We start from the raw sequence: 18,302 nt of genomic DNA, 5'->3' as shown, positions 1-18,302 counted from the left end.
ATTCCTCACAGTGGCAATTAGAAATCACTTGCTGCCAGCCCACTGCATGGAGGTTAAGTAATGCAATATCATACTGCCCGCTTTAAATGGGCCTCAGCCTGAATGGGTCCACGGATACCTCCGAGCTGAGGAAGGAGCTCTAAAAGTATTAGAAACACATTGGGAAACACAAACCTTTTATACTGCTATTATTTTCACGGTGTAAACCATAAATTATATAACAGTAGGGTCTTAAAAGCCACCAATCATTTGCCCCTCGTTGCTGTTCTTTGTCACTTACCAAAATGACTATTTTGGACTAATACTTTCCAATTGAACTAAGGGAGAGGGATAATTGAGAATGATACACATGCTTTGCTGTCTGTATAAAGGGATGCACCGCTCGGCAAAAAGCCTCAATCAATGAAAAATTAATACTCATTTTTGTTTAGCCGGCTAATGTAAAAAAAAAAAAAAACGTGAAGGAAAAACTGCCTTAAGCTGTTTACGAAAATATATTTTAATACTTTTAATCATAACCTAGAAAATTAATCTCACAATATTCCGTTTCTAAGCTATACCTTCCGGCCACTAGAATGCGAAATTTAAATGTCCACACCCAGGTATTTAAAAATGCCAGTCAATCTCTCTAACTCAGTGATAAACTGACGTGCTTCTGCACCTCTTCATTCTATGCTAGTGTGCACAACTTCTTACTGCTTGATTCACAAAATCTAGAGAAAAATGTTGTCAATCGCATCGACTGCTTTTTATAGGATTCATATAGAAATCCAAGAGGCCTCCCTTAAAATTCCCTGCGTTATTGCTCTCAGATCTGCAAATGTAATGCAAAGTCCTCTTTGCAAATGGAATTTTTGTTTTGCTTCTCCGTGACAATAATATGTTCCCTCTTGGAGAAAACTTTTATCCTTGGACACACATTCATTGTGGGGAAATCCAGGCCCATTAACACCCTGTAATATGCTTCCATTTGCACATTTTCATGAATACTTTGTTCACGTTTACAATATCCTTCCTGTCTGGCATCCTCATTACTAACAGAGTCTGGAAGCACTTATCTTTTGTAAAAAAAAAAAAATAAGGAAAGACATCTATTTAATTATTTCTTTTGGACTGGAATCACAAAGCCATTCACTCAGCAAAGTTCATCTTTGAGGCACAAATGGTGTAACGTGCAAATGCAAATTCATTTTGCATTTCACAATTCATGAATTCACACACGCACAAATACATTTGTTCCGACCGGTGAGGAATTGATATTGCAGGAATACATTGAAAGGTGAGTCAACAACCACAAACTTACAGGTTTGTGGGTAGTCACAAAGGTTTTTGAGGAATGCTGCAGCGAGGCTGGTGATGGATTTGCCGAAGTACCACTCAGTTTCGGCTTCCCTTACCTTGTTGCACTGGCTACCTCTGGATCGAAGAATTCACTTCAAGACTCTATGCCTGACCCATAATGCCTACTACGGCTTAGGCCCTGATGCCATTAAAGCGATGTTTCAGCACTATATCCCCACAAAGCAGCTTAGGTCTGCTAGCAAGAATTTGCTAGTCGTCCACAGGTATAAAAAGGTTAGATGGGGAGGCAGGGCCTTTTCCACTGCCGCTGCTAGGCTGTGGAACTCTCTCCCTGATGGTTTATTTGATCTTGTGTCACACTCTCTTTTCCGCAAGGCCTTGAAAACCTGGCTCTTTACACAGACTTCAGTATGAGCATTTTATTCGGTTGCACATCAGTCCTCTGTAGCGCCTTGACGCCCTTGGGCTAAGTTAGCGCTTTATAAATTTAATATTCATTCATTCATTCACTGTGGATGGTAGGAGAAATTTACTCCTCTCAAGGGCAGACCTAAATCTGCAACCAGGATGGAAATGGGGAGCTAACACCCTCAACATTGGTGCAGTGTTACGGGATGGGTTCCTTCAAAGAGAAAAGTGCATTCCTCGCAGGGAAAACATAGAACAAAAAGTGGTCTCGTACATTTACTCTTAGTCGGAGATTTTCAGTTGGAAAAGGTACACTTGTCATTTGCTCTTACACAGAACAAAACAAATTCCAGTTGTACGCCTGTAGAAAACAGCAGCAGTTTCAGCTTCCCATCCCAGTCTTACTCCTGGAAACACTGATAAATTCCCAAAAAGTCAGAAATATACTTAAGCGTTTGGAATAAACCGGTAGGAAAAATTGTTCTTAATAATTGCACTTGATACCGCATGGTCTTTACTGAAAGTCTACTAAAGTGCAGAGAAATAATAACAAGGGCTGACTGCAATTACAATGCGTCATGATATAGCTAAGGAGAAATAGCTCAGTGGCAAAGGAATGAGTTGTAAATAAAAAGCAAAAGACACATAAAGTTACAGCTGCCTTATAACGTATGGTGCTTAAAGAGCAAACATAATAAGAGAGAACATAGAATTAAACTGTAGATCAAAGAGTATAGAAGAAAACTAGGACTTATTAACACAATACATTCCTGAGTATGATGATTTCAGGTTGTTTGCTGGAACACCATGTTTGCAGCCGAAACAACTTGGTTATCAATTGGCTATCGAAAGAACAAGTAATCAAGCATAAGGTATTTACCAGTTACAAAAAGACACAAAAAACGTGTAAATGTCGATTAGCTGTAACTATAGGGACAAGGAGCAGATGAGATACAAAAGCAGAAATGTACGTTTAAAAATTGATACATATCTTCTTGTATCAAAATTGACTGCTGGCATTTCAGCTTTTTTACTTAATAATATTTTTGACTATTAAATGGTTTTGTTTTCCATATTGTGTTTATTAAATAATAGATTAGCACAGAAACTGTCCATGAGATAAATACTCCTTCAATATATTTTACCCTAACTCCACAAACTAATTAGGGCACAGTAAAGGTTTTGCTGCTACATCTGTAATCTACAAAGCATCTTCTGACAGTGTCCTCTTCCTACTATCTCATACCGCATCAGAGTGAGAAGACTGATGAAGGCAACTGCATTGTAGGATCTATGATACCCCCCAAACACACTTTGCCAGGTGGGAGGGCCAAAATAGCAATGCAGGCTCAAAGACAGCCATTTATGTACACAAACATCCAGACACACACAAACACACACACACACATACACATACACAAACATGCACACAAACACATTGATTACAGGAGAAATAGTGATTTGTAGTAAATTGCTTCAATGAAAACATTTATAAAAGTTACCTTATCCCTACCGCAATGTGCAAATTGCCACACAGTCCCAATATCAACACTTATCTCATTTGACCACAGGTGACCTTATGTACCAAACCGTTTTGTGGTCACAACATCTGCATTTTCAAAAACACAGGGTTGACAAATGTAAAATTTAACTAGTTAGAAAAGTCTTTCTGACTCATCAAAGGGCTTTTGTGATCCATTATGAATTACAAATAGGAGGGGGTAAAAAAGAGTAATTCCCTCCTATTAGGAATTTATCATTGGTTTATGACTGCAATTGTGGTTGCAAATCATTGATCAGTTACCAACCCCCTGACTTGTGGTGGTAACTGACTCACAAACAGAAAGCTGTCCTCATTGGACAGATTACCCTTTGGGAGTCAAGTCAGTGGCCTTTCGGGGAGTAGGCAGTGATCCAAAGTACCAGCTTTCCCTGATGTGTTCCTAAATTGCAACCGTGTATTAAAAGAATTACTTATCTCTTCAATGGACATGGGCTGCTTTTAAAAACAAAAAGTCTCCATTTAGAAAATGCAAATGTAGGGATGGTGATCTGCTATCCCTTGCAGTCCTCCATACCTGGATTCATAATCAATCACAGGGAGTTGCAAATTGTGACTTGCCTTATTAATATCTATTAGGCATGTCTTGAAAATGTGCAATTTGTGCCGTAACATACATACATGCTACAAAACATTGCATTAGGGAAATTCGGAGTTTTGTGACTTATATAAAGAATGTATTTTATGAAGTGTGAGGACTACATGAGAGCCTTGTAAAACACAGTCTTCAGTTACTTATTACATAAAGCACGATCATCTTCTTGAGGATTTCTATGGGCCCGGCATTTTGAGACACATGTACAGAGCTACGGTGTATACAGTCAGAACTCAACAATCAAACAGGTTCTGATCAGGACCGGCTAGGTTCAACATCTCAAATCTAACAGTTAAAACATCCGAAAAATGATGTACTAATAGTTGCTGAGATACACAAGTGATCTTCTGTGGCATAAATGGTGCTTTAAAAAGTGACCAAAGTGTCAGACTGGCTCCAACATAATCAAAAAAGACATCTTTGATAGGGATACTTCAGCAATGGCAAAAATATGACGTCATAAGGGTGTGGAATGCAGGAGTATGTTAGAGCAGCTGCAGACTTTGCAAATGTGTTATGCTGTGGAGAGAAGATAGTCGGGATATTTGTTCAATTGGGTCTTTCTTTCTATGTCAGTAACAGACAGTGGAAGTGGAACATCAGCATCTAATTTCTCGGTCTCATTTCATCCTCTAAAATCAACAGCACCATTCTATTTCTGTCCTCTGGAGACATACCACAAACGTCAGACTTTGAGTAGGGGGTGAGTTCTCTTAAGGAAGTTACCCCAGGCTTGTTGGATCAGAAAGCAGATCCATTGTTAGACCTAATGTGCAAACTGCTGAGGTTTCACTCTCATGACTCTTACGCAACAGCAGTATTTGCTATGTGGCTCTTCCTAATGGAAGCATTAGTGGTCAGGGTGTAGACTTCCAATGCATTTATGTTTTTTACGTTTGTCATGAATTCCCACAAAATGTCACATTCTGTCATCTGGTTGCCCCCAAAAAGTGGCAGTCATTTTGTACCAGTTCGGACTATCAAATATGGCATTGTTGGAGAAAGGTCTAAGTCCACAGCAAATTACTTCATTAGACCAAAATTCTAATTTTAAGGAGGCATGAGGTGTTGCATGGCTTAATTTCAAGATGGGTGGATGGGGCCAGATTTAAGCTCTTGAAGGGCATGATGCATTTGGAGTGAGGGTTCTGGTGAAGGTGGCATGGTTAATGTGAGGCTATGCTAGGGATATAGTTAACTAACAATGATATTCTTGTCAAGCGATGTTGGCCTTATCCTCTTATGTGTATTCAGAAATGTCATGAAATCATGTAGCGAGCTTAATGTGTACACATCTATATTACATTTCATATATTACATTTCATAAAACGTTCTTAACAAACAATGTGATATGCAATAGGGTCATTTATACAGATAGCTACAATGAAGAGGAACCTTGGTTCTCCCTTTTAATACTGATAGAGCAGCGTCTGTATTATATTGCAAGCCTTTAAAATGTGCTACATGTACGAAAGCATAAATTAATTCGATTTTTCCTTTAATTTAGCATATTTTATAGCACATAAAACACTCAAATATATTTTGGTGCTTTACTTATAACTCAATCACAGCAAAATATTACAACAAAAGAAGACAGAATTAAGATTACAGAAACTTTAATCAGATAATGTTTAATTTGACTACAGTTAGTTTAGATCTGTTGGTTATACTGTGTAAGTATTATAATAGGGATAGTCATAAAGCTTAAGATAATTGGCTGAGTAAGTGACAGCAAATTTTCACCACTGATATAGCTTAATTTTGATTTAAAAGCACTTATCATATATCAGTAAAAAAAATCATTAGCCCTTCATTACTGAACGATTCATTGAAAAATTGCTGCAACGAGGTTAAATTTAGTCTGACCCAATATAGTTCTCTCAATCTAATAAATATAGTGTTTAATGAGCATCATTTAATTTGAACACATAACTATTTCAGAATTCAAGCTCAACCTGCATTAATTGGTCTGTTTGACATGTGACAGCTAACTTCAGCCCAGTACTCCAATTTTTATTTAATTCTAATTCTGACATTGACCGCACACAAAGCACTTTCAATATTTTACTCACCAAGCATTTATTAAATGCAAAATATAGATGAATATTTGAAATACTCACTTCCCATTGCCTCCCCACGGTGAAGGTGCTTGTGAGGCTTTTGAAGAGTTCTGCAAGAAAACAAAAATGTAACTCTTTTTAAATGAAAATACAAGTATTTATGCCACTGGTGTCCCCAGTTTTTGCACTAAATAGTTTTCACTTGGCAATTGGCACATGCATGTTATACTATCACAACTGCACAAGACGACTCTTGCAAAGGTAACCAAGATGATCTTTAAAGCTACCTTACCTTTCTGTACATGACATGAGCTAGGAAACACCTTTGTTTGATGAGATGCTATTGCAAGACCATTACACATATCTTGATATATACCACAATTATAACCATGCTAAACAGAATTTTAATGGCAAAGCACGGAGGCTAATATGATGCATAGCTCCTTTATTACTCCTCACACACAAGGTATCTAGGCAAATGACTAATAAATGGCATAGCAATATGTCTAAATAGGAAGAACTTTGTATTATATTAGCTAAAAGAAACAATGACTGACCACTAATCAGACCCGTATAGTACATTTCTGTGGATCCTTGTGTTAATAATAATAATAAGTGAGATTTATAGAGAACACGGTTACCTCTAACGGAGGTGTCCTGACGCTGAGTTGCAGATTCACAGTGAGGAGGAAAAGGGGTGAACTAAATAATCAATGCTCCACTCTTCAAAATAGGAGACCCTTGCCCTCTGAACCGGGCAACCATCTCCACAGTAGTGAAGAAACCCTTGGCTGACCCACACAACCCTAATCAACTACAGGCCAATCTCAAATACCCTTTATTAAAGTAAAATCTCAGAGGTGGAAATCAAAACAAAACTTTAGTAGTACGTGGAAGAACATAGTCAACTTCACTCTGTATCTAATGCATTATACCAGAACACTGAAACCACAATTGTGACTACCAGAGTGAATCTGCCCACAGCCCTGAGTGAAGGCATCAGGAAGCTTTCATTGTACTTAGGCTTTCCACTATCTACGGTATTTTTCTAAAAGGGCAAGGATCTGGATGCAACTCTTGGGTATAGCTTTTAATTGCATCACTTCCTTCTCCCTTAGTTACAGTCAACTAGAGAGATTTTGGTCCCTTGAGTCTTCCATGCGCAGGGAGATTTACACTATGTTGTGGGATTCTTTCATTCGATTGGATTTCATAAAGTCCTTAATACCTCTGACATACTTTAGAAGCGCCTTGGCAAATTAGAAACATGCTGTTCCTGAGGCTGTGCTTGGTTGGAAAGTTGTGGGTTTGTATATTTGCATGTCAGGGGATGTGCTTCAATGTGATATGATAACCAGATTTGTGGTCTTATTGTTTTAAAGTTTAATATGAATGGCATGTATTGGAGCCAAAAGCAGTGAATAATAACCCAAATGAATTGTAATTGTCAGTGGCATAGACTGATTGCAGCATTTACATCGTTCACTGTCTTGCTACCATGCTAATCTTCAATAGCTCAGCTACTAGATTGATTTCGACATTATCAGTCATCAGAGAGGTATTTACCAATTTTGTTATTGCTAGCCTCAAAAGGGTTATAAGCTGAAAGAGTGAAAGTCTTAAAGAATTATGCCTGTATCTCAATTTGAGATGAATGTGTGTTCACCTTTTAGTACAGGTAATTTGCGGTTTAACATCCGCAAATGTAAGGATGCCAAGAACAGGGTTCAGGGAGTGTCAACGGTAGCTAGACCATCCTTCCAATGAAGGTAAATTGAGTATCATTATCTTGGGCACTTGTTATGTACTGCACTTAAAAGTGGCAGCCGTGTGGTATGAAGTGGTACATAGAAAGCAAGTTATAATTGTAATGATGTGATGTGCATGCACTATGATGTAAGATAGGAATTGTATGAGGGAGGTATTCTAGCAAGGAATGTTAGAGATCTTTCAAAGATATACACGTTCAATTACCACTAGAGACTTAAGGAAATGACAGGTTGATCTGCATGTTCCAATAAAGCAGTTGAGAGTTTATTTGGTGTCTGGAATAAATTATTATATTGGCGATGAGGGTGGGTTTAATAAAAATACTAATTTTCATTATCACTTGTATATATAGTTTTGTTTTGTTCCAGCAGATCTTCCACGTCCTTTAATTCATACTGTTCTGGAAACGGGAGAATATTAAAAATGAGGTGTATCAGTACACAATTTATTTCCTACCTTGGTTTCTTCTAGCATTTTCTACATCTACTTCCGTCATTAAAAGTCGTTGAAATAGTTAGCATATCATTTATATTCTGAAGTAACCTGTCATCTGCTGGGATATTTAAAAGTGGACTTCTGCTGTAAACTAGTGGAAGTTCCCTTCCCCTCGCCTCTCAGTTCTTTCACCAAATTAGAGATGGGGAAACTGCTGAGTTTTGTATGACAAAACCTCATTTGCCTCTGACCCCAGAAACTCCTTGCTGGCAGTCCTTCCCCAAAGGGCAACCAGCTCAACGGCATTGGAAGGCTATCCTATGTAGGGATGACCCTATGAAGCTGATTTTTTATGTTGATGACCGCCTTGCAGGAAATGCTTGTCAAGAACATGAAAAAAGCATAAATGTCCATGACGGGCTTGTATATAACGCCTAACTCACAAGTTATATGTCTAGTTGCTTTTCATAAAAAAACTAAACAAGCATCCATTAATTTCTTTCTGCCCACTAAAAACATGTTGGCTGGGTGACCATGGCATGGCTTCTCAACCAACATTCGATATTTTCAGCACCACTTTAAATATGGCAGGTAAATCGACCATATAACGAGTTAGAAATGATTGGAGCAGTGCACTACCAAATATTTAGTTAAAGTCACACCAAGTGGTCAATTTTCTTTCCATAGAAAAAGTATTTATTCTAGTTATCCAACAGAAATATGAAGAACATCTCAGCCAACGCGTTTCGTTCAAAGAATTGAACTTCGTCAGGGCTATATTGACAGAAAAAAGGTTCCAATTGGCATATTACCCAAAGGACCACATCACATCACGTCCTCTTTTTGCTCGAAAAGGGTCCCTAACGGCATGGTGACCAATATCGGTCACCATGCCGTTAGGGACCCTTTTCGAGCAAAAAGAGGACGTGATGTGATGTGGTCCTTTGGGTAATATGCCAATTGGAACCTTTTTTCTGTCAATATAGCCCTGACGAAGTTCAATTCTTTGAACGAAACGCGTTGGCTGAGACGTTCTTCATATTTCTGTTGGATAACTACAATAAAGACTTTTTCTATGGAAAGAAAATTAACCACTTGGTGTGACTTTAACTAAATATTTGGTAGTGCACTGCTCCAATCATTTTCAAATTTTGCTTATCTGCTTGGCAGTCTGTGTCCTTTAACGGCGGATGCAGGAGCATTTTTGTGCACACCTACTATAATCATATTATTATTCATACCATATGGGAACACAGCAAAGAGGTGCGGCATTTGGAGTCCGCCGTTAGTTCTTGTCTTTTTAGACCATATAACGAGTTACAATGATGCATGGGACCCATATGTTCTTGCACCCCTCAGCATTTTGTGCGAACAATTGCCTAAAATGAATGTTTTAGAACTGGATCCCAAGTTTTGGAGTTCATCATTTAGTTTCAAGGATCGTATAAGAATGTCTCCAGGCTGAGTAACTAAAGATCCTTGTGCAATTCTTTACAAACACTATGTCCAGTGGCGGCTCCTCTGCTATGGTGACCAGCTGAGGGAAAGGAAAAATAAAATGATAATAAAACAGTATTATTATCATTTTAACTTTCCTCTGGATCGAGCTGAATCTTTGCGGGTAGGGCCATGCCCTGACAGGCACGAAAGGGGCATGGTAGGCAGCACTACTGTCAGTGTGCATAACGGTTTGGCCGGCCGTCTTAGGATGGCAAAGCCATCATGTACATTGACCTCTTCCCAACCCTAGCTGCATTCCCGGTTGGCGAAAACATTAGGCTTAGGCACCCAGTCCCCTTTGGAGTGGAAAACAAGCCAGCTCAGGCCATTCCCAGTGCTTTTCTCATGCTGGTACCAGCATTAGAGAGAGAAGTGCTGGGATTGGCCGTGAGGAGTCTGGGAGCCTCTTCACGTACACAGCAGGAAGGGGAAGAGAGGCAAAGCGGCGATTGGCAAGGAGCAGGTAAGTTATTTTTGGGTTTTTTTGTTGATTTTGTCACCCGTCAGTCTCCAAATCCACCCTATACCCCTTTCCCGCCCTACCACTCTGACGCAAGACCACCCGCAACAGACTATTTCCCATGGGAAGGTAAGTCTGTGAAAAAAAACTTTCTTAGGTCAAGATTGGGTTCACGCATTGAAAGAAACCAGAGCCCATTAGTGAAACCCCACTGAGAAGACACTTGGGCTAACTGCCTTTTACAGATCACATATCTTTTTCCAGGAAAAAATGAACAATAAAATAGCGATTTATTATGCTTTTAAGAAAACATATGTGGGTGATTTTCCATTTCACAAAGTGTGTAACGTCTCGCAAGTTAATGTATTCATTAGGAAATGGCAGAAAACAAAGGATTACCTTAAAATATTCCATTAGAGATCTGGAGTACTTCATCGCATGGTCCTTCTTCAGTTTAAACATCCTCAAGTAGAGAAGAGATAGGCATCTATAGCTGTGGCAATTACAGAGGGATTAGGTTCATTTGCATCCATAATGAAGCATATACACTAGAACAGAAGCTGCAATGTACTTTTTATCTGAGTAATAGAGGTTAGAGTGTGAAACATGAATAGTCAAGAAGAAAACAAAGCACGTGCAGACTATAAATCGCTATCTTGATAACAGCAAGATTTAGAGTAATTCTTGTTCAACTGCTTGTAATATTCACTTGTCATTCCTAAACGCAAACAGCAGTAATAATTTAAAGTAAGCTTTTTAAGTTGTTCCGTTGCCTTAAGTTTTTCGCGAAGGCAAAAGGAGCTTTGAAAATCCTCAGATCAGGGCTCACCATAAAACTGCCAGTTTTTTCTCTCCTTCAGTTGCAGACGAACCTGTGAAATTTTTCAGCCTCAACGCATACCTGTAAAGAGAATAGGGATCTGTTGTGAATTCTGGAGAAATAATGTCTTTTGAAATATTTACATGGAATGACTAATGGCAACATAAATAACTCTGAATCTTATAGTGTTTGTTGTCCCATGCTTGCACTTGGCGCTGGTGCAAAATCGCCAAAAAAGTGAGGTAAACCTGTGCAAAGTGTCGATTTACATTTATAGTCTAGACTTAAAGCACTGCTTTGCATTATTTTGCATTAAGGGTGCACCCCTGGGGTGGTACATTGGCTTCCCATGCAACCATTCATATTTTTTGATTTAAGGACCTATCAACTAAAATTGTTAGCTAGGACTTTGTACCAGAAAATGACACCTACTTGAGGCATTTTCAAACTTTACATGTGTGCTGCGCTGTATACAACACATACAATATGGCAAAGGCATAGTATTTTCCACCGGAAGTTTTCCCTTCCAGGACAAAATACTATTCAAGGCATACAAATTGTACGCCAGAGTTTTGGAAGAGAGCAAGAGCTCTCTGATCTTTGTAGCTATGGTTCTGTTCTGCTCTCTCGCACACGTTGCATTAAATAAGATTACATTTGTTAAATTTGCCCCAATATGTGGTACATCAACACAATCTGATTTAATTAAATGAAAGGCTGAATAAGTCTGCCAGAGCAAGTCAGTTTGTAAGCTGTTCACTCATTTCAATGGCAGGTGTATTAAATCGCTAAACAATTTGAATGTCTACAATCAGTAAGTAAAAATGTTTTTAGAGCGCACTAATTCCCAAATACTTTTGGGCGCTGGCATCTGTTGTGGAACCAGAATGAAGCCTATTATGGCACAGAGCATAAAAGCAGCCAGGTTTTGAGCTGTTTTCTGAATTGTGTAAGGTTGGGCCAAACTTTAAACTGAAAAGGCAATGAGCTCCAGAGTTTGCATGTAATAAACATAAAGCTTCTGCCCTTCCATAAGGCCTGGTTGATTTTAGGAATTACCACATTTTTGGTAGAGGTGGACCGAAACATATATTTAGGAGTATACCTGTGGACTTGTCTCTTAAGATATTCGGGACCAGCGTCATGAAGGGCTTTGTGAGTTAAACAACGGGGTTTAAAAATGATACACTTTTGATCGGGAAGCCAATGTAGATCAGAGATGCCTTGGAGCCCGACTTGAATGTGGGTATATTCATAAGAAGGCAAGTGCTAGACTTGGCATGGTTTACCTTGACTTTTTGCCTCTACCTCCTGTATTTTTGATGGTACGCTGGATTTTGTTTTTGCTGGTTTAGGTTTGCCTCTGCTGGTCAGTGTCAAAGTGCAGGTGCTCCCTGTGTAAATTGTTATTAAGATTGGGTATCCCTGATTGGCATATTTGGTCTAGTCCAGTGCACCGTGTGCGCCCAGTGCCTGTAAATCAAGTGTTGCTAGTGGGCCTGCAGCACTGATTGTTCCACCCATGTAAGTAGTCCTGTAAATGTATCTCTGGCCTGCCACGGCATTGTCTGCGAATGCAGTTCTTAACTGTCATGGTGACCTGCAAAGTGTCTTCACTCGCCAGGCCCCAACCTTCCCTTTTCTTACATGTAAGGCACCCCTCAGGTTGGCCCATGGTAATCCCATGGGCAGGGTGCAGTGTATGTAAAAGGTAGAGCATGTGCTGGATTGTTACATGTCCTGATAGTGAAATACTGCCAATTCAGTTTTTCACTATTGAGAGGCTACCTTTCCCATGGGATAACAGGGGAGATGCTTTGTAACATCTTACAAGTATAACTTTCCATTGGGACAAGATAGTGAAATTGAGTTTAGGATCTGTGAACTCAGAATTTAATATCACATCTTTTTAAGATGTAGCTTTAAAATTGCATGTTTGAATGTTGAATTGCTGGGCCCTCGCCCAAGTGGTACTCTTAAAGTTCAAGTAAATCTGTTTTCAAAAAAATAAAATGCAAAATAAAGTTGTTAAAAAAAATAAATTGTGTGTTTGAAAATGCCACTTTTAGAAAGTAGGCATTTTCTTGTTTAACCATCTTGTGGGCCTCTGCTGCTTGTGTTTTAACTGTCTGGTTTTGGAGTGACAGGAACTGGGGATATGCATTCACTGTAGACAGCCGCGGGGGTTGAGGTGTGTCCTGCCTTGCCTGGGTGACTCATAGCTGGGCAGAATATACCTTTGACTGCATTTAGTGTGGTGGGAGGAGTTTCATTAGCACCTGAATAGGCTGTGTCTCCTTTGCACAATGCTGTCTCCACCCCTGTGGTCATGCTGCACCATGCTGGTTTGGACTGGGTTCAGAATCCCTTGCCACAAAGAGAACAATGTCAAAACAGGGTATAAGTATTAGATCTAAAACCCCAGGACTTTAGATCACCTCTGGACTCAAGAGGAACCTCTGCCAAGGAGTAGAGCTGGAGAGGTGTAAGGAGGAGCACAGCCCCTCTGTTGTGCATGCTTTGCTGTGTTTGCTTGCAGTTGCTGCTTCTGCCAAGAAGAGGACAAAGACTGGAACTTTGCTGTGAACCTGCTGAAGAAGAATCTCCAAGGACTTGTGTTCACTTGCTTCCTATTCTGAAGTTTTAGGGCCACAAAGACTTCACCTGCACTCACTGACAGGCACCTGGACTCCTCTGTGGACTCCTGGATTCACAAGGGCACCAATTCCCATTCCTAGGCCCTGATAATTGTGTGGTTGGTGTTGCAAAGCAAGAAGAACAACTTTGATGCCGTCAGCGATGCTGCCAGTGACATCGCGACCTGCACCAAGGCCGGGGGCACCGCTTATGAGGTGTACGGCGCACTGCCGCACCCGCATCACACCTCTGACTCCCTTCGACACCTGCAGTTATCGGCCTTAACGTTGCCAGCGCTCGCACTGATGCTGTCATCGCCAGCATCACGTTATCATGGAGTCTATAAACAATGAGGGCGACTTCACAAATTCTTTGACGTCACACCGCCTCACTGAAACCATCACCGACACCCCTTTACTTCCCCTGTCCTGGATTCGACACCTCACCTCCTCACAGACTCCCCATGGAAGAAAGGAACCGACTTCACCGCGGCAACTACAACTCACCTCCAGGACCCCGTGCATCACCTGTTGACTTTTTCCTAACTACTGTTGTTTGGGAGTCCGTGTGACTCCGTGCCTGGCCCACGCACCTTGCGGTCAGCACCGCACTTTGAATTTGTGCCTGTCACAATGTCGTAATAGCCCCAGGTGGAGCTAACTTGTTTCTATAGCTCTATTTTTGAAGTAGCCAATTTAAAAGTGATATCTTCGTACATGTGTTAGACCTGGCTTGTCCAACGGGTTTATCCCCAGACTTTCTGCTTTTTGGCCTTCTATTTCTGACCTGTTTTTGTTGGTTTTATGACTGCTGATCAGTGGTAAAGTGCATATGCTCTCCCTGTAAATTGTATTTATGGATTGGTGATTCCATGATTGGCATATTTGATTTACTGGTAAGTCCCTAGTAACTCAGACGGGCCACTGCAGTGTCTGTGCACAGTTTGGCCCTAACCTTCCCTTTTCTTACATGTAAGACACCCTTAAGGTAGGCCCAAGGTACACCTCTAGGCAGGGTGCAGTGTATGTGAAAGATAGGAAATGTCCTGGTGTGTCTGACATGTCCTGATAGTGAAGTTCTGCCAGTTTTGTTTTTCACTATTAAAAGGCTATCTGTCCCATAGGATAGAATGGGAGTTTATTTACAACATATTATAAATATAACTTCCCAATGGGACAAGATAGGAAGGTAAAGTTTAGTACGCCTGAACTCAGAATATAGTAAGGATGACTTTTACAATATGTGTTTGAAAATACCACGTTTAAAAAGTAGGTATTTTCTTGCTTAGTCATCTTGTGTGCCTCTGCTGGTTTGTGATTGACTGTCTGGCTTTGCAGTGACCGGGGCTGGGGATGTGCATTCTCTCCGAGAGCCACCGGGGAAAGAAGGGGGAATGTGTGTCCTGCCTTTCCTGAGTGAGTCAGGACTGGGCTGAATAGACCTGGCCTGTATTCAAAGTAGGTGAAGGAGTTCTCACTAGCACCTTAATGGGCCCGGACTGCATTTAGAGTGATGGGAGAAGATTTCCCTTGCACCTGAATAGTCCTTATCTGTCTTACACAATGCTGTCTCCACCTCCTGCTGAGTAGCTGCACCAGAGAGGACAGAACTGGTTTTGGCAGGGCAAAGAGCTTCTTTACCACCAGAGAACAAAGGAATCTGTGCAATAAAAAGTGGGGACCAGACCCCTGAATTTTAGATCACTGCTGAACTAAGGAACCTGCCAGGAAAAAGAAATGCAAAAGCTGGAGGAGGAGTACTGCCCCTGTGCTGTGTGCTGTTGGGGTTGGCCTGCAGGGGTTGCTTCTGTCTTGGGCAGGGAAAGGACTGGGCTGTACTTTCATCATCCTGCTCTTTGAGTTTTCTCCAAGGGCTTGAAGTAGAGTTTGTCTCCTGTTGGAAGTCTCAGGGATAGAAAAGACTTCGAAGATCACTTCTGGCAAATCAAGATCTCCAAGGCCTTGAAGAAGAGCTTGTCTCCTGTTCTGAAGTCTCAGGGACACAAAGACTTTACCCCCATCTCCCTTGAACTTCCTTGCTGGGAGTTCCGACCTGCCAAGAGACGCCTGTAACTGTTCTGGGGGTTGTTCTGGCTGTGTTAGCTGGAAAAGCAATGCAAATAGGGAAGCGCGACGCATCGTTACCTGTTTCCGATGCATCACTGAAGAAACTGACTCAGTGCCTGCCCGCGGCTCGAAAAAGTGCCGTTCGCCACGGGTGCACCGATCTCAAACGCCTGAGATCACTGCAGCTATTATGAGGCAAGCCATGTTGTGTGGCTGCAAGAACCCACTTCATCGTCCCGAATCATCACGCATTGCATCAAAGTGCCAGTTCTGTTGCATCATTGGGTATGCAGTAAGAAATGGACGCATCACCCCCCACGTAGTAAGAAACTGATGCATCACCTCCTCTCCGGTAAGGAACCGACGTATCAGCTCCCCTGTGCAGCAGTAAGGAACCAACGCATCACCTCCCCTGAAGCAAGGAACTGACACATCACCTTCCCTGCGTGTAAGGAACCGACGTATCACCTTCCCTGTAACCCTTTTTGTTTGTGTGCGCAACGCATCCAAGGTACTTTGTGTGAAAAGTGATGCATCTGCAATTTGCTTTGAACAGAAATATTTCTACAACTTGAAAGTCATCTTTTTATTACTGTATTTTGGATTTTAGCCAATTTGGTCTTGTTTTGGTTTAGATAAAGATTACCTATTTTTCTAAACTGGTGTGGTGTCCATTTGTAGTGTTTTCACTGTATTACTGTATGTGTTCACAAATGCTTTACACACTGTCTCCGAGGTAAGCCTGTCTGCTCTTGCCAAGCTACCAAGGGGGTGAGCAGGGTTATTTTTAGAAGCATATCCCCCTTACCCTGACTAGGAAGAAGGGTCTCTACTTGGACAACGGTGCAAAACATTACCAACTAGAGACCCCCATTTCTAACAACATGTATGTTGGATTTTTGTAGTTTTGGTGTTGTTTAGTTTAGATAAAGATACTTTATTTTTCTAAAATGGCGTGGTGTCCATTTGTGGTGTTTTCACTGTGTTACTATGTGTTTGGGTACAAATACTTTACACATTGCCTTTGGGATAAGCCTGTCTGCTCGTGCCAAGCTACCAAGGGAGTGAGACGGGGTTATCTAAAGTGTGTAACTCTCTTACCCTGACTGGAAGGAAGGATCCCTACTGGGACAAAGCTGCATACCTTTGCCAATTAGAGACCCCCATTTCTAACAGCAAGCTGCTGCATTCTGGAGGACCTGAAGTTTGTTCAACAGTCAGGATAGTATTTGTGACAGGGTGTAAGTGTGAATTGCTCCTTATTATTGCCCTTATTACGAGTGTCCTAGACAGGGATGTATGTTATTTAATGGCCCGATCAATACCGATACCCCAGGGATTGTTATTTATAGGGGCTGATAAATCATTTCTATAGCAAGGTTTCCCCATCCAAATGCAGTAGCACTAAAATCAGCAAGTCTCAGCTCTTCCAGACATTGTTTATTTGTTAACTTTTCGCAGGTTTGAACCTCTGACCAATTTAATTGCAGCCCCAAACCAGTGTTTGCAGAGGGCCGCAATTTACCATACCTCTGATATCGAGGAACTTTGATGGAGTTAGATTAGTATATTCGACCCCCACGCAATATTTATTTTTCCTAACGTTTGTTAGATTGGAGTTAGAATAGTAAATCCCCCCAGACTGCATGTATAATTACAAATTGTTGTAGGATTGTAGCTACAGGGATGTCTTTGAATTGTTTCTTATCTTTTCTATTGTTTTTATTTTGGAGTTAGTTAATATGTTTTAACTAAGTATTTTATTTATAAAATATTTTAGGATATTCTAGAAAAAGTATGTTTTTCAGACAATTTAATTTCTATAAATTAGCAATTGTGGTTTTTTTTAATGATCAGTTTTAGTTTTTATATATATGTATACACACATATATATGTATACATAGATATATTGATATATTTGATTAATACTTCAATATCTGTATAACATGTGCAGTTCATTAACATAGTTATTGTATATGTTTATATTAATTTTTAATGTTTATTAAAATGATAAATGTGTTATCATTATTTTCATTTGTATAGTAAATACATTTGAATATCTAATTATTTTAGTGAATATTACAATAATGAATTCTATTAAAAGTGGATAACTTAATGTTTACATTTTTGTCTTCTTATAAAAAAAAATTGCTTATTTAAAAAATGCATGGCATTAAAAATTACATATAGCTCATCAGTGATGTCATCAAGGATGCCATTTCGTATGTCATCAAATATGTCACAAATTATGTCATAGAACATGTCATGAGTATGTAATATATATATATACACGAAGGTCTTTGAAAAGGACATTATTGCGAGAAAACAGCGCAAGTTCCAACGAGATGAGAGAGACTACGCGACTGGGCGCATTTAAACTTTTGCCAAGAAATATGAAAAAATTAGGTCGGAATTCAATGAGGATTGTACACTGAGCCACATGGAAACAACAAGAGAGGGCTCTTTAACAGACCTCAGCTCAGACGCCGAATCAATAGATAGCAACGTATCAGTAACCACAGAGCAACAGTCTTTTCCCACGAACTATGCCTCATGCAGAAGGCAAAAGAACAGTCCAGCAGGGGAAGGCCGAGAAGAAAAAAGCAACCAGAACACGCAGAAAAAAACACAAGCGGAACCTCCGACTTAGTAAATCCAAGAACAACTGGCATGGGAACAAGAGGCCAG

The 18,302-nt window shown here is 40.3% G+C and overlaps 1 protein-coding gene across 2 annotated transcripts in view; it reads right to left on the bottom strand.

Moving 5' to 3' along the window:
* Positions 1-18,302, bottom strand: part of AFF2 (ALF transcription elongation factor 2) — an 855,266-nt gene that overhangs the window by 18,734 nt on the left and 818,230 nt on the right. For both annotated transcript variants that reach the window (XM_085608002.1, XM_085608001.1), the window contains exons 17-19: positions 10,921-10,992; positions 10,491-10,584; positions 5,987-6,036 (exon numbers count right to left, since the gene is read on the bottom strand). In XM_085608002.1, coding sequence (XP_085464128.1) covers positions 5,987-6,036; positions 10,491-10,584; positions 10,921-10,992 — 216 coding nt within the window. The remainder of the gene's footprint in view (positions 1-5,986; positions 6,037-10,490; positions 10,585-10,920; positions 10,993-18,302) is intronic.

This window comes from Triturus cristatus, chromosome 5_2, assembly GCF_964204655.1.
Source record: "Triturus cristatus chromosome 5_2, aTriCri1.1, whole genome shotgun sequence".
In the NCBI taxonomy this organism is placed as follows: Eukaryota; Metazoa; Chordata; class Amphibia; order Caudata; family Salamandridae; genus Triturus; species Triturus cristatus.
The sequence above is the reverse complement of the archived record's forward strand: the minus strand, read 5'-3'. Positions and strand labels throughout refer to the sequence as shown.